Here is a 12,747-nt window from a genome sequence, read left to right on the forward strand (position 1 = left end):
AAAAGTACATAAAAGCTCCCTACCTTCAAGAAGCTCAACAACTTAGGAAAAACAACATGTGAATAGGTACATACAAATATTTATACATATACACAAGACAAATACATAAATATATTAATTTCACACACGTGTGTGTATAGTACATATAAGCAATATCAACACTGCATGAACAGTGCTTATAGAATTATGAAACAGTGTGAGACATACAAACAAGCAAATAAAGAACTTAGCAAGGTTTTTGAGGGGGGCGGGGAGGGAAGCCAGCTGAAACTGTATCTCAGAAGTTACCTTGCTCAATAACCAAAAAATGAGACAGACAAAATGGAACAAGCCAGCCTTAGAGAATATGCTCTATATTTTACTATTTTCAAATTGGGCATACCAGGCAGTTTGCCCTGGTGAGTATTCCGTGCTCACTCGACAAGAACATCATTCTGCTGTTTTCACTTCACATTGACTAACGGTGTTTTTCAAGCCTTTTCGATTCTTAACTAATTTTCTATCCACTTATTCTCTCAGTTACCACAAGAAGAGTATTACTGAATCCCTAACCATAATCACTGGTTTGTCTATTTCTCCTTTAATTCTGACTATTTTGCTTCACCTTCTATTTAGCTCTACCTTTAGGAATACACACGTTTTAAAACTGGTAAATCCTACTGCAGTGTTACCTCTTCTATCGTTATGACAAGTCCTTATTTCTTACTTACCTTCAGTAATGTTTGTTTAAACTATCTGCTCTTACATTAATATAATCACCCTACAAACCTTACGTTTACAGTGTGAGTGGTGGGTGTAACTTTTTTCATCTTTTACTATCAAACTTTTTAGGGCTCTGAACTTAAAGGGTATCATTTACAGATACCAGTTAGCTGGAGCTTGCTATTATATATCCAGTCTAAAATCTCTGCCATTTAATTGCTTCATATTTAATATACGCATTGATATGATTGGATTCAGTCTGCCATTGTGCGATTTGTCTTCTGTTTCATCCCTACTGGTATTCTTTTACTGCCTTCTTTTGTGTTAAGCAACATTTCTTAGTATACCATTTCAGTTCCTCTAAAATTTGTTAGTGGTTGCTATTTACCTTAAGCTTATTTGTCTTAAGCTTAAGCTTACCACATCTTTAATTCATCATAGATCACCTCAAGTTAATGCTGATTTACTTCCAATAAAATATTTATAAGAACTCCATACCACTATGGTTGTTTCCCAGTCTTCTTCTTTGTGCTATGGTTATACATACATAGTCCATCTATGTGTATTATAAACTCTACAATACAGTGTTAAAACTTTTAAATAGTCCTGTTATTTGAACAAACTGAAAAAGGGTGGGGGATATAATTTTTATATATATGCACATATCTACCAAATGCTCTTCATTCCTCCCTTTGGACATAAGTTATTTCTAGAGTCATTTCTCTTCAGTCTGAAGGAATTCCTTCAGCGTTCTTTAAAGTGCAGGTGTGCTATTAACAAATTCTCGGTTTTGGTTATCTAGAAATATTTTTATTTTGCCTGTACTTTTAAAGAATAGTTTCATTGATTATAAAATTCCTGACTGACCAGTTGTTTTTTTTCCCCAAAACTGAATATATCATTCCAATGTCTTGTGGTATGCATGGTTTATTATAGGAAGTCATTGTTTTGTTGTTCTCCTGTGTGTGATACATAATTTTTCTCTTGCTTCATTAAAGATTTTTTTCTCTTTGGCTTTCGGTGACTATGATCTGTCTAGGTATGGTTTGTTTTGTATGTATTTGTTTTATATGCATTTATTCCACTCAGGGTTTGTTCAGCTTCTTGGCTATTTTAATGTTTTTCATCAAACTTGAAAATTTGACCATAATTTCTTTTTTAATTTTTTTAACGTAGGCCATAATTTCTTCAAATATTTTTTGCACTCTTTCTCCTTTCACTTTCTGGGATGTCAATTACGTATCTGTTAGAATCTGTGATATTGTCCTACAAATCTTTGAGTCTCCCCTCATCCACTATTTGACAAATATTGTGCCAGATTGGATACCTTCTATTCATCTTTTTCCAAATTCACTCATTGTTTTTTTTCTGGATCCCAAATCTGCTGTTAAGCCTATCTAGTAAATTTTTCGCTAGTTATTGCTCTCTTCAGCTCTAGGATTTCTATTTGGTTCTGTTTTATAGTCTCCATTTCTCTGTTGAGCATCTGCATTTGTTTACATATTATTAACATACTTTACTTCTTTTGATATATTTATATATAGATACATACATATATATATATGCAGATCTATTTATAATATCTGCTTTAAAATGTTTACTAAATCCAACATCTGAGCCACTTAAATATCCACTTCTTTGACTGTTTTTTTTTTTTTTTTTTTTCTCCCCCGGTTAATATTTTTTTTTTCTTTTTGTGTCTAATAATTTTGGGTTAGAAATTAGACATTTAAAAAAATGCATTGTAGAAACTCTGGATTTTGTTTTCTTTTTCTGAGAGCTGTTGTTTCTTTCAGTAAGGAATTAACTTATTTACAGTAAAACCACAAAATCTGCCTTCCCTATCATTGATGTTTCTGCACAGTGTTTTCATCTTATTATTTTTTTAAAGCCTAAAGCCTTCCCCTGAACCTGCACAGCTTAGCAGTTAGCAAACGATTTTGGCAGAAATCATGCCCAGATATTTCATGATAGGAATCTTCATCCCCTGCAGCCTGAGATGTATGAGAATTGAGAAATGCAACCAAAGGCATAATCAATCTGCAAATCTCTCCAGGCTTTCAATGTTCACAGGACTCCATGGGGTCTCCCATATACCAGTCTAGGATGCATGGTTTATTAATGCTCTTATTATTAAGTTCTTCATGGCTCTCTTGCTTCCGGAATCTCCCCCCTTTAACTTACAGCTACTCTGTTGTCAGCCCCAAGTCAAGTCTACCACCTCCATGGGAAAAGCTACAGGCTTCTGCTGTCCAGGCTAGGCGGGATAAGAATATCTCCAAGCAAGAAAACCACAAACTATCTGTTTTAATAGATGCAGTAACAGTTTTTCATGAGCAAATACTCCTCAAACTGTTGCATAATGGTTTTCCAATGCCCTGGTATGGTGTTTTTAATAATTTTATACTGTTTTATTCTTGCTTTCGATGGAAAGGAACTACCTGACATTGCTGCCCCGCTACTACCCCAAGATGAAGCCAAAAAGGATTTTCTGACTAATTGGATGTGGATACAAAAGGGAAGTAGTCAAGGATGACTCTGGGGCTTTTCACCTAAGCAAGTGGGATGGAGTAGTCATTTACACTGAAATAGACTATGAGGAAGAGAACAGATAAGCAAGGGAAGATCTGAAATTCGGTTTTTGACATACTACATTTGAAATGTCTATTAGACATTAAAGTGGATATCCTCATGGTGTTTTAGAGAATAATCCCTTTATTGGCTGGGAGAAAAGACTAGATAACCAGTAAGTTTCCTTCAAAAACTCAGTTTGCATGAGTCCTAGACCACAAAGAAGTGGTTCGGTAATAAATGTTATCAAAGTTCAGGAAAGTAAAAGCTCACTGAAGCATGGGTTGAACAAAGAAAAAGGACTTTAAAAAAAATGAACATAATTGAGATAAGCAGGCAAGAAGACCCCATGCAAAGAAATATAAAAGGGAAAGAAGAGCAGGAGAGAGGAAAAAGGAAAACGGAAGATCATACTGGTGTAAAATTTCTCTAGGAGCTAGAATAGGAGATAAGAATATATAATGGCAGGTTCAGGCAAAATAAAAACAAAAAAGGTCTTTAAAAAGTCTATACAGTCTCTATAAGTGACTATACATGATTCATATCCAAAGAACAGATAAGAACTACACAGAAACTGAAACAGAAATATGGAGAGCGCAGGCTGTTAGGAGCAAATGGTAAGACTGAGGACATACTGAGGCTGAGAACGACTGAGAACAGGACTTCCAAGTGGTAACTGACACAGCAGGAAACCATGCAATGCTTTAGTAAAGTCTGCTTATCAGATTATCCATTGATAACGTTTACTACCATACCTCTACAGCACTATATGAAAAAAAAAATGTTTTTATTTTTATTTTTTTAATGTGTTTATTTTTGAGAGAGAGAGAGAGAGAGAGAGAGAGAGAGAGAGAGAGAGACACAGAGTGTGAGCAGGGGAAGGGGAGAGAGAAAGGAAGACACAGAATCTGAAGCAGGCTCCAGGCTCTGAGCTGTCAGCACAGAGCCTGACAGGGTGCTCAAACCCACAAAGCATAAGATCATGACCTGAGCCAAAGTCAGACCCTCAACCCACTGAGCCACCCAGGCGCACCTATATGAAAATTTTTCATGTCCATGATTTCACATAAACTTCACAACTCCTAGAAAAACAACATATCAAAACCTAGGATGAGAAGTTCAGTGGATTTCAGATAAAGATTAAGATACAGAATAAACATTTGTTTTAAAAGTCAGGAAGATGTATCAAATATAGAGAAAATTTTAGTCGCACTTTGGAGAATGGTTTTCTTAGATGAAAGAAGGGTGTTAAACCCTGAATGTCTGTAGACTCCCAAAATTCTTATGTCCAAATCTTAACCTCCAATATGATGGCTAAGAGATAGGGCCTTTGGGGGGCTCCTGGGTGGCTCAGTTGGTTAAGCAACCGACTTCGGCTCAGGTCATGATCTCACAGTTTGTGAGTTCAAGCCCTGCGTCAGGCTCTGTGCTGACAGCTCAGAGCCTGGAGCCTACTTCAGATTCTGGGTCTCCCCTTCTCTCTACCCCTCCCCTGCTCACACTCTGTGTCTCTCTCTCAATAATAAACGTTTAAAAAAAAAAAGAGAGAGAGAGACAGGACCTTTGGGAAGTAATGAGGTTGTGAAGGTGGAGCCCTCATGATGGGATTAGTGCCGTTAGAAGAGACACAAGAGAACCAGAAAGAGGCCCTTTGCCAAGAACTTGACCATACTGGCACCCTGATCTGGGACTCGCAGCCTCCAGAACTGTGAGACATAAATGTCTGTTGTTTAAGCCACCCAGTCTGTGATGTTCTACTAGTCCAAACTAAGAAGAAAAAGAGGAATTGTAAGCTAGAAAGTAAGAAATAAAGATTACATGGTAGGGGCACCTGGGTGGCTCAGTCAGTTGAGCGTCCAACTTCAGCTCAGGTCATGATCTCACAGCTTGTGAGTTCAAGCTCCATGTCGGGCTCTGTGCTAACAGCTCAGAGCCTGGAGCCTGCTTCAGATTCTGTGTCTCCCTCTCTCTCTGCCTCTGTCTCTCTCTCTCAAAGATAAATAAACGTTAAAAAAAAAAATTAAAAGAAAACAAAAAAGATTCCATGGTAAATTAGTAGAAAGACTGATGAGACAAGAAGGGAATGAACTAATCAAGAAATTCTGATCTAGGAAACAAAGAACTAATGAATTTAGGAGTCATGAAACCAGATCATAGTTCTCCTTTTGAAAGAAGAAGCCACTTATTCTTCAGTATCAATTTTTTCATCTGCACTTACTTCTGAGGATTTTGATAACAAAATTTAAATGCACATAAAAAAAATAAAAGTTAGGCAAATTCATGACAAAATTACTAATGCAAAAACCTTAAATAATTTAACTGTTAAATATATTTATAAGCAAAGTAAATTTTCCATGCTGGCTTCTGCCAACTTCTTCTGCATACTACAATTATGACAATTAAGAGTTTATTAATGGCAATAGTAATTGTTATACTCTACCTTTGCAGTCAGGAGTAGGGCTAAAAGAAGGGTTCCTATCACTAATAAAAATATGATGAAAATGCTAATTATTTTGTCTAACATCTTCTCCAACCAGATGATCATCTGTACAGAAATGAAAAAGAGAATTACTTATCTTTCAAGCACAACTTAATAAAAATGCATATGTATTCAAACATTATTAAGACAAAATAGGATATTCAGCATTGCAAATCAAACTATGGCATAACGATTAAAGCAGTGAAAGCCATAAGCAACTTCAGAAAATTAACGGCATTAATTACCATTGTTATATAAAGAATTTATTATCATCATATCTAAGAAATGGAAGTCAATTTGAACATAACCTGTATTTATGTTTGAATTCTCACACAGTGGTATATTTACATTTCAAATTGTAATTTAGAATCTGGTAAATATTCTAAATGAAATTTTAAAAAAAGATCTCGGGGTACCTAGGTGGTTCAATCCATTAAGCGTCCAACTTTTGATTTTGGCCCAGGTCAAGATCTCACAATTTCAGTTCAAGCCCCCACGGAGCCTGCTTGGGATTCTCCCTCTCTTTGCCCCTCCCTCACTCACACACTTTCTGTCTCTCTCAAAATAAACTTTGAAAAATATACATTCTAGGGGCACGTGGGTGGCTCAGTTAAGCATCTGACTTGGGCTCAGGTCATGATCTCATGGTTTGTGGGTTCAAGCCCCACGTCAGGCTCTGTGCTGACAGCTCAGAGCCTGGAGCCTGCTTCAGATTCTGTGTCTCCCTTTCTCTCTGTCCCTCTCCTGCTCGTGCTCTCTTTCAAAAATAAACATTTAAAAAAAATTCTTTTAATATTCTAAAGGAAATAATGGTAATATATTAGCTGACCTCAAATCTCATGAAATTTTACTAACAATTAGCAAGTAAAGATAGCTTTAGAAAAAATATGCCTCTTATAAAACAGGTATGTCCTAAATGACACAAGATGAAAGAGAAGCAAATTAAAGTGGAAATTATATTCAAAATATTTTTCCTTTTGGGGCACCTGGGTGGCTCAGTCGGTTAAGCGTCCGACTTCACTCAGGTCACGATCTCGCGGTCCGTGAGTTCGAGCCCCACGTCACGCTCTGGGCTGATGGCTCAGAGCCTGGAGCCTGCTTCAGATTCTGTGTCTCCCTCTCTCTCTGCCCCTCCCTGTTCATGCTCTGTCTCTGTCTCAAAAATAAATAAAACCATTAAAAAAAATTAATAAAAAAAATATTTTTCCTTTTGATGCCACTGGGGTTACAAAAACAGTAATAATAAAAATCTAATGTTAAGGTCATGATAAATATCAACTTCAGAATATTACGAGGGTGGCTGGGAGGGGAGAGTTAGGAGGTGGATGTACAATCAGGGAGGTCACAAAATGGGCTTTAATTATACAGGTAATGTTTTATCAGGCTGGAGGACAGACTCAATGTTCTCTACATCTTTTTGTATTTGAGAGACTTCATAACCAAATACTTTTTAAATCTGATATTCCGCTTGACATTTCCATTCTTTTTAAAACATAAGCTTTAGGACAAATGGACTATAAATAAAAACTAATCATTAATGTAATGGTTATTCCTTAATCAATAATTAAATTATGCTCTCCCTAACTGCTACTTGACATTCCATTTTGAATATAACTTCTCTCATCTTTCACAATCACAAATAACCCTATATCAAAAACAAAATTTTTGTTTTCAGAATATATAATAGTTCTGATAGATATCTAGAATTCCTGCCATGCAAAGCTGGCATTTAACATTTCAAAAGGCCAATCATTTACATTGATGGCTGCTGAAACCACACTGGGCCCTCAACCCCTACAAGAGCTACAGCATTGAGGAGGAAGTGAGTTCTAATTTAAATCTGAATTATGCTCTCCAGTGAGTTAAACACTCAAGAGCAAAGAATGGTAGTTAAAAACAAAACATGACTTCTAAAGCATCTGTTTTCCATTCCATGCAATAAGCTTGCATCCCTTTATCTTCCATGACGGATACTGTCACTAAGAAGTCAATGCTGCAGTGAACTCAAAGATAAAAAGTTCAACTTTTATCTTGACCATTACAGCTTCAAACAGCAGAGTTAATTTTCAGTGCATGCTACCAAAGCATCAAAGACAATGTAGAGATTAAAAAAGTAGTAACACATTTCTAAGATATGGAAGGTCAGATGTCATATTTGAATGTACATTCTAAAATCAATGAAACTGAAAAGTTTCACAATCAGAAACCAATTCTACACATAGTTCTTGAGACAGCTTCTGATGAAAGAGCTAGTGCTAGGATTCCTCCCTGTAGTTCCCAAGCCTGGCAGTGCATGGCACATGGTAAAAGCTCAAATACAGATTTAAAGAGCCAAGCATAAATAATTTCAGAATTAAGACCAGATTTGTATTCACAAATAACAATTTCTGAAAATAACTTCGGAGTCCCAATTTTTTTTAAAAATGTCTATTCTGAAATATGTTTTAATGTAAATGATGCTTTATTTAGAAAGTATATCTAAATTTGTATCTGGGTATTTCTAACATAAAACATGAGATATTCACAAACAAATTATGTATATCAGCATTACAAAATCAAACTTTATGTTTTTAAACCGGGGTAGAATTTTCCTATCACAAGCCATTTACCTAAGGGTTTGAAAAAATCCACACTAAGAGTCATCTAAATGAAAATTTATATTGCAAAGATAACAGTGAGGGTTAGATGTTTCATTCAAAATTTAAAATAAATAACACCATATAAGATGCTCAATACGTTAAGCTAAAAAAGACAGGGTGGGGGGAAAGTGTCTATTCATATTATGGCCAGTTAAAATAAGGTTAAAAAAAAAAACAGGATAAAAAGGGAGAGAGGTAAAAAGAGAGACAGGGAGAGAGGAGTGGGAAAGAGACAGAGAAAGTATTAAAAAGTAAAGGGAGATTTAAAAAAAAGTCAAATGGGAGGAAAAAAATGTGTGGCTATGGGGTGTTGGTGCATAGAATGAAGGACCAATAAAAAGGAAACAATAAAGTGGACAGAAAACTCAGATGGAGGAAAAGAACGCCTGGAGTGAATGGACCAAAACTCTCAAGGAAACAGCAACTCAGACACAGAAAGAGAAACATGGGCAAAAGATGGTATGGAGAAGAGGACGGAGGAGAGAATCCCTAAAGAAATGTCAGAGGCACTGGCCCAGGAGGCAGAACTGGTCCTGGGCTCAGCTTTGGGCAGTGGAATCCACAGCACCTGTTATCACTGCCACCAGCTGTCATTACTGCCTACCCAATGAAATCACTCAGTCCCTGATATTTCCCCAGTCTTCCACATTCTGAGAAATTATTTTAGTTTTTAAATTTATTTTCTTAAAAGGGAAGAGGAGTCATCTTAAAATGACATTCTGAGTGTTTCAAGTGTGAATAAAGGGAATGCTTTTTTTTTTTTTTTAATTTAGAGATGTCAGTAAATGTACGGTTATACTCCAAGACTCTGAAAATTCCAAACTAGCTTTATTTATGTAGCAAGCCTATTAAGAAAGTATCGTTCCACTGCTGAATTTTCCTATTTCATTATTCTGGGCCTGTAGGCTTTTATTTCACTTTGTTTTTTTAACCAAATTCTGGTTGAGGTTTAGTGCAAATAATCAATACTACAAAATAAAACAAGCCCTGGGAAATAGGTTGTGTTTCAACTACCATAGATGTGTTCTCTCTCATCCTCACTTCTCTTGAATTCGTTTCCTAATTCACCCAACTTGAACTTGAAATACCAAATACCCAGTGCTTCAAATTTTCTGGCCGTGGATGTATTGTAATAAAACAGACATCAACTTACGTATGTACTTTCCTCAAACATATAGCCTCAGAACTTAAAGCACTTACTCCTGCTCAACACCAATGTTTTATCTATGCTACACCACATCATCAAAGAAAAGGAAAACGTCACATGATCTCTTAGGAACCTTTTATAACTGAAGTCACCACTAGTTAGCTATGAGTTAGACTTCTAAATTAGGTAATCTAATTCATGTAGTCACCAAAGGTTAAATCAAATTGAATCTAATGATTTTAACTCTACTTCCTCTCATCCCTTGAGGACAATTTAATTTCAATATATACAAGCTGGAGAAGTGTTTAAAACCACCTACTTTGCTCAAAATGAGAAAATGTGACTTCCGTTTGCAGCACTATCATTTGCCAAGGATTTAACTCATTTAATCATATTAGTTTTGCAGGGAATGGAGGTATAGACAGCAGCATATATGTTGGGGGGTGGTTTATAAGTGTATTTATTTATTTTACACACTGTTTATTACACACGTTTAGGCATTGTCAAGTCTCCCCTTTCTTCTACAACTGAAAGAATGAAATCCTGGGGCACCTGAGCGGCTCAGTCGCTTAAGCGTCCAACTCTTGATCTCGGATCAGGTCATGATCTCAGGATTTGTGAGTTCAAGCCCCGCATCGGGCTCTGTGCTGAAAGCAGAGTCTGCTTGGGATCCTCTGCTTGGAATTCTTTCTTTCTTTCTTTCTTTTCTTTCCTTTCTTTCCTTTTCCTTTCTTTCTCTCTTTCTTTCTCTCTCTCTCTCTCTCCCCCTCCTTCCCTCCCCCCTCCCCTGCTCACTCTAATAAACATTAAAAAAAAATTAAAAAAAGAAGGAAATCCTAATCTCTATACTCAAAAATGTCACCTTGATCTATTTCCAACAAGTACATCTTTCTTAAGACCTGTTCTAATATTTCCAGTTAAAATTTTAGGGTCTTATTGTGTTTAAACACAATATGCATAAATGTCATCTCTTGCTATCTGTCCCAGAGATTTGATGAATTTAAGTCTAGAACTACTACATGTGGACATGTCAGAGGTACAGCATTAATTTATCTAGATTAGCCTTTATCAAAGTTATTAAAAATGTAACCTATTCCATGCAAATCATGTGAAGCATTTACCATACATACAATCTCATACCTTGGGAAATACATGAAATTAGATGTCACAGGCCATGACCAGAATCTTTTTTAAGTTAAAAATGAAATTCTGGAATGCTAGTTATATTTAAAAAAAAAAAAAAAAAAAAAAAAGACACTATATAAAATTTCCAGCCAAGTGAATCAAATATTCTCACACATCAAAGAAGAATAGAGTTATCAGGCTGGGCCACATTACAGAGCCGAAAAGGAATGGCAATCACTTACAGTGGACAAAAGGAGTACAAGACAACTTCTTACACACACCAAGGCAAGGAGACAGCATCCATGTATCCTAAAATAAATAGCTTTGGATGTTTAGCAAACTGTACTGTGGCAGTATTAATGCTTCACGACCTTCCATAGCTTATTAATTTGAACTTTTAGAAGCATAAACTAAGTTTGACATATGGACAGAAACAGAATGAGAATAGAGATAAAGGGGGAATTCAGTAGTAAAAACCAACATCCATGTGTTCATTTACCTTCTTATTTAGCCAGTGCCAGAGCTTGAGGACAGGGGGTAAGGTAAGAAAGAAAAGATAAGAACAGTGGAATATCATTAGAGAATGCAATAATAGTATGAAAAGAAAAGAAAGTCACCGAGAATATGAGGAGGAAATAATCCCAGACCAAAAACAAACAAAAAAAAGAAAACAAAACACTAGAAAAATAACTGTAATGCATTAACAAAGCTTTAAAATCAAGTGAATAAAATATTCCTTTAAGATATACAATGACAGAAATAAACACAAGCTTTGTTGGCAATTCAACATTAAAAATACATAAAATAACCTGAATGCTTGTCAGCTTAAACAGTCACACCAAATTCCAAAGATCACAGGAATAATTAAGATTCTTTCACATATCATGCACCAAAAGGATTTTTAGTCTCTGTATAAATTAATTCACGTTCATATACTATGTGTTCACTGAACTTCTAGCTTTATAGTATTAATTATTTCATCTTTTTTAAACAGTAAAACATTCCAGGGCTCATCTGGAACAGTGAACACCTGGCCATCTAAGATTCTGTTAATATTGGGTATATTTCCTTCCATCTCAATTGCTTAAGCACACATCTTTCTACTTTGTGTAACATCCTTTCTTTCACCTAACAGTCACCTCATCTAAACCTCACAATATTTAGCACTGTAATAACTAATGCTAGTTGGTAAACACAGGATCTAAAAATCACTAAACATAAGATTTACGGCATTATTAGTGATCCAGAAAGTACAAAGGCTAAAAAGCAGAATTTCATCAGAGTAAATGTAAATGCTGTTTGCAGAGTTTTGACTAAAAGTACACTCGATGCATGTTTAAAAATACACTTCAAACAATCTCCTATAGAGGAATATTTTTAAAAACACTGTACAATCAATTAAAATTTAACAGAAATATGAAAGAGATGTATTCCCCAAAGCAGCAGCCCATGTATATTATTATACTAAATAAAACATAATTATGGTATCAGTTATAATTAAACAAATATTCAGTTTTGATAGCCATTTGGTAGGTTTTATTATACAAAACCACAAATCCTAGTTTGATTCATTTTACTGTCTCCCTTCCTTTGTAAGATCAACAAACTGACATACAAATTTGAATAAAAAATGACAAGTTTTCACAAGGCTGCTCCATAGAAAGTACTTTTGATGCCCCTGGAACTTCAGTTGACACAATTGTAGAGTTTTCTTGAGTAAAGGGTTCCAAATACAAGTACCTGGGGTTCTGAAAACAAGATTTAGTGTCTATCCCTTCTGACAGTGCTAAGGCTTTCAAAAATTAACTGAAATAGGAGTCATCCTCTTTAAACAGTTTGAAGGACTGTATCTGTGCTAGTAAGACAAAGCTTCACCCCGATACCAGGAAGATGTGATCAATATGTTAAAATCTGTGAGAAGTCTTTTGAGTCTTTCTTATTTAAAAAGTTGAAAAAAGAAACAAATAGGCAAATCACAAAAGTAAAATATTAATAGCCAATAAGCAACCTCATTTTTATTTTTTAAAATTTCAAATTAAAACACTGAAATCCTTCTTTTTCTGAAATAAAAAGGACTTTTTGTT

General features: G+C 35.4%; 1 protein-coding gene across 4 annotated transcripts in view; it reads right to left on the reverse strand.

Moving 5' to 3' along the window:
* TMEM245 (transmembrane protein 245) overlaps window positions 1-12,747 on the reverse strand; it is a 97,734-nt gene that overhangs the window by 51,758 nt on the left and 33,229 nt on the right. For 3 of the 4 annotated variants that reach the window (XM_049627624.1, XM_049627632.1, XM_049627631.1), the window contains exons 7-8: window positions 11,163-11,186; window positions 5,714-5,818 (exon numbers count right to left, since the gene is read on the reverse strand). In XM_049627624.1, coding sequence (XP_049483581.1) covers window positions 5,714-5,818; window positions 11,163-11,186 — 129 coding nt within the window. The remainder of the gene's footprint in view (window positions 1-5,713; window positions 5,819-11,162; window positions 11,187-12,747) is intronic. The other variant, XM_049627628.1, reaches the window with a different exon arrangement.

This window comes from Panthera uncia, chromosome D4, assembly GCF_023721935.1.
Source record: "Panthera uncia isolate 11264 chromosome D4, Puncia_PCG_1.0, whole genome shotgun sequence".
In the NCBI taxonomy this organism is placed as follows: domain Eukaryota; kingdom Metazoa; phylum Chordata; class Mammalia; order Carnivora; family Felidae; genus Panthera; species Panthera uncia.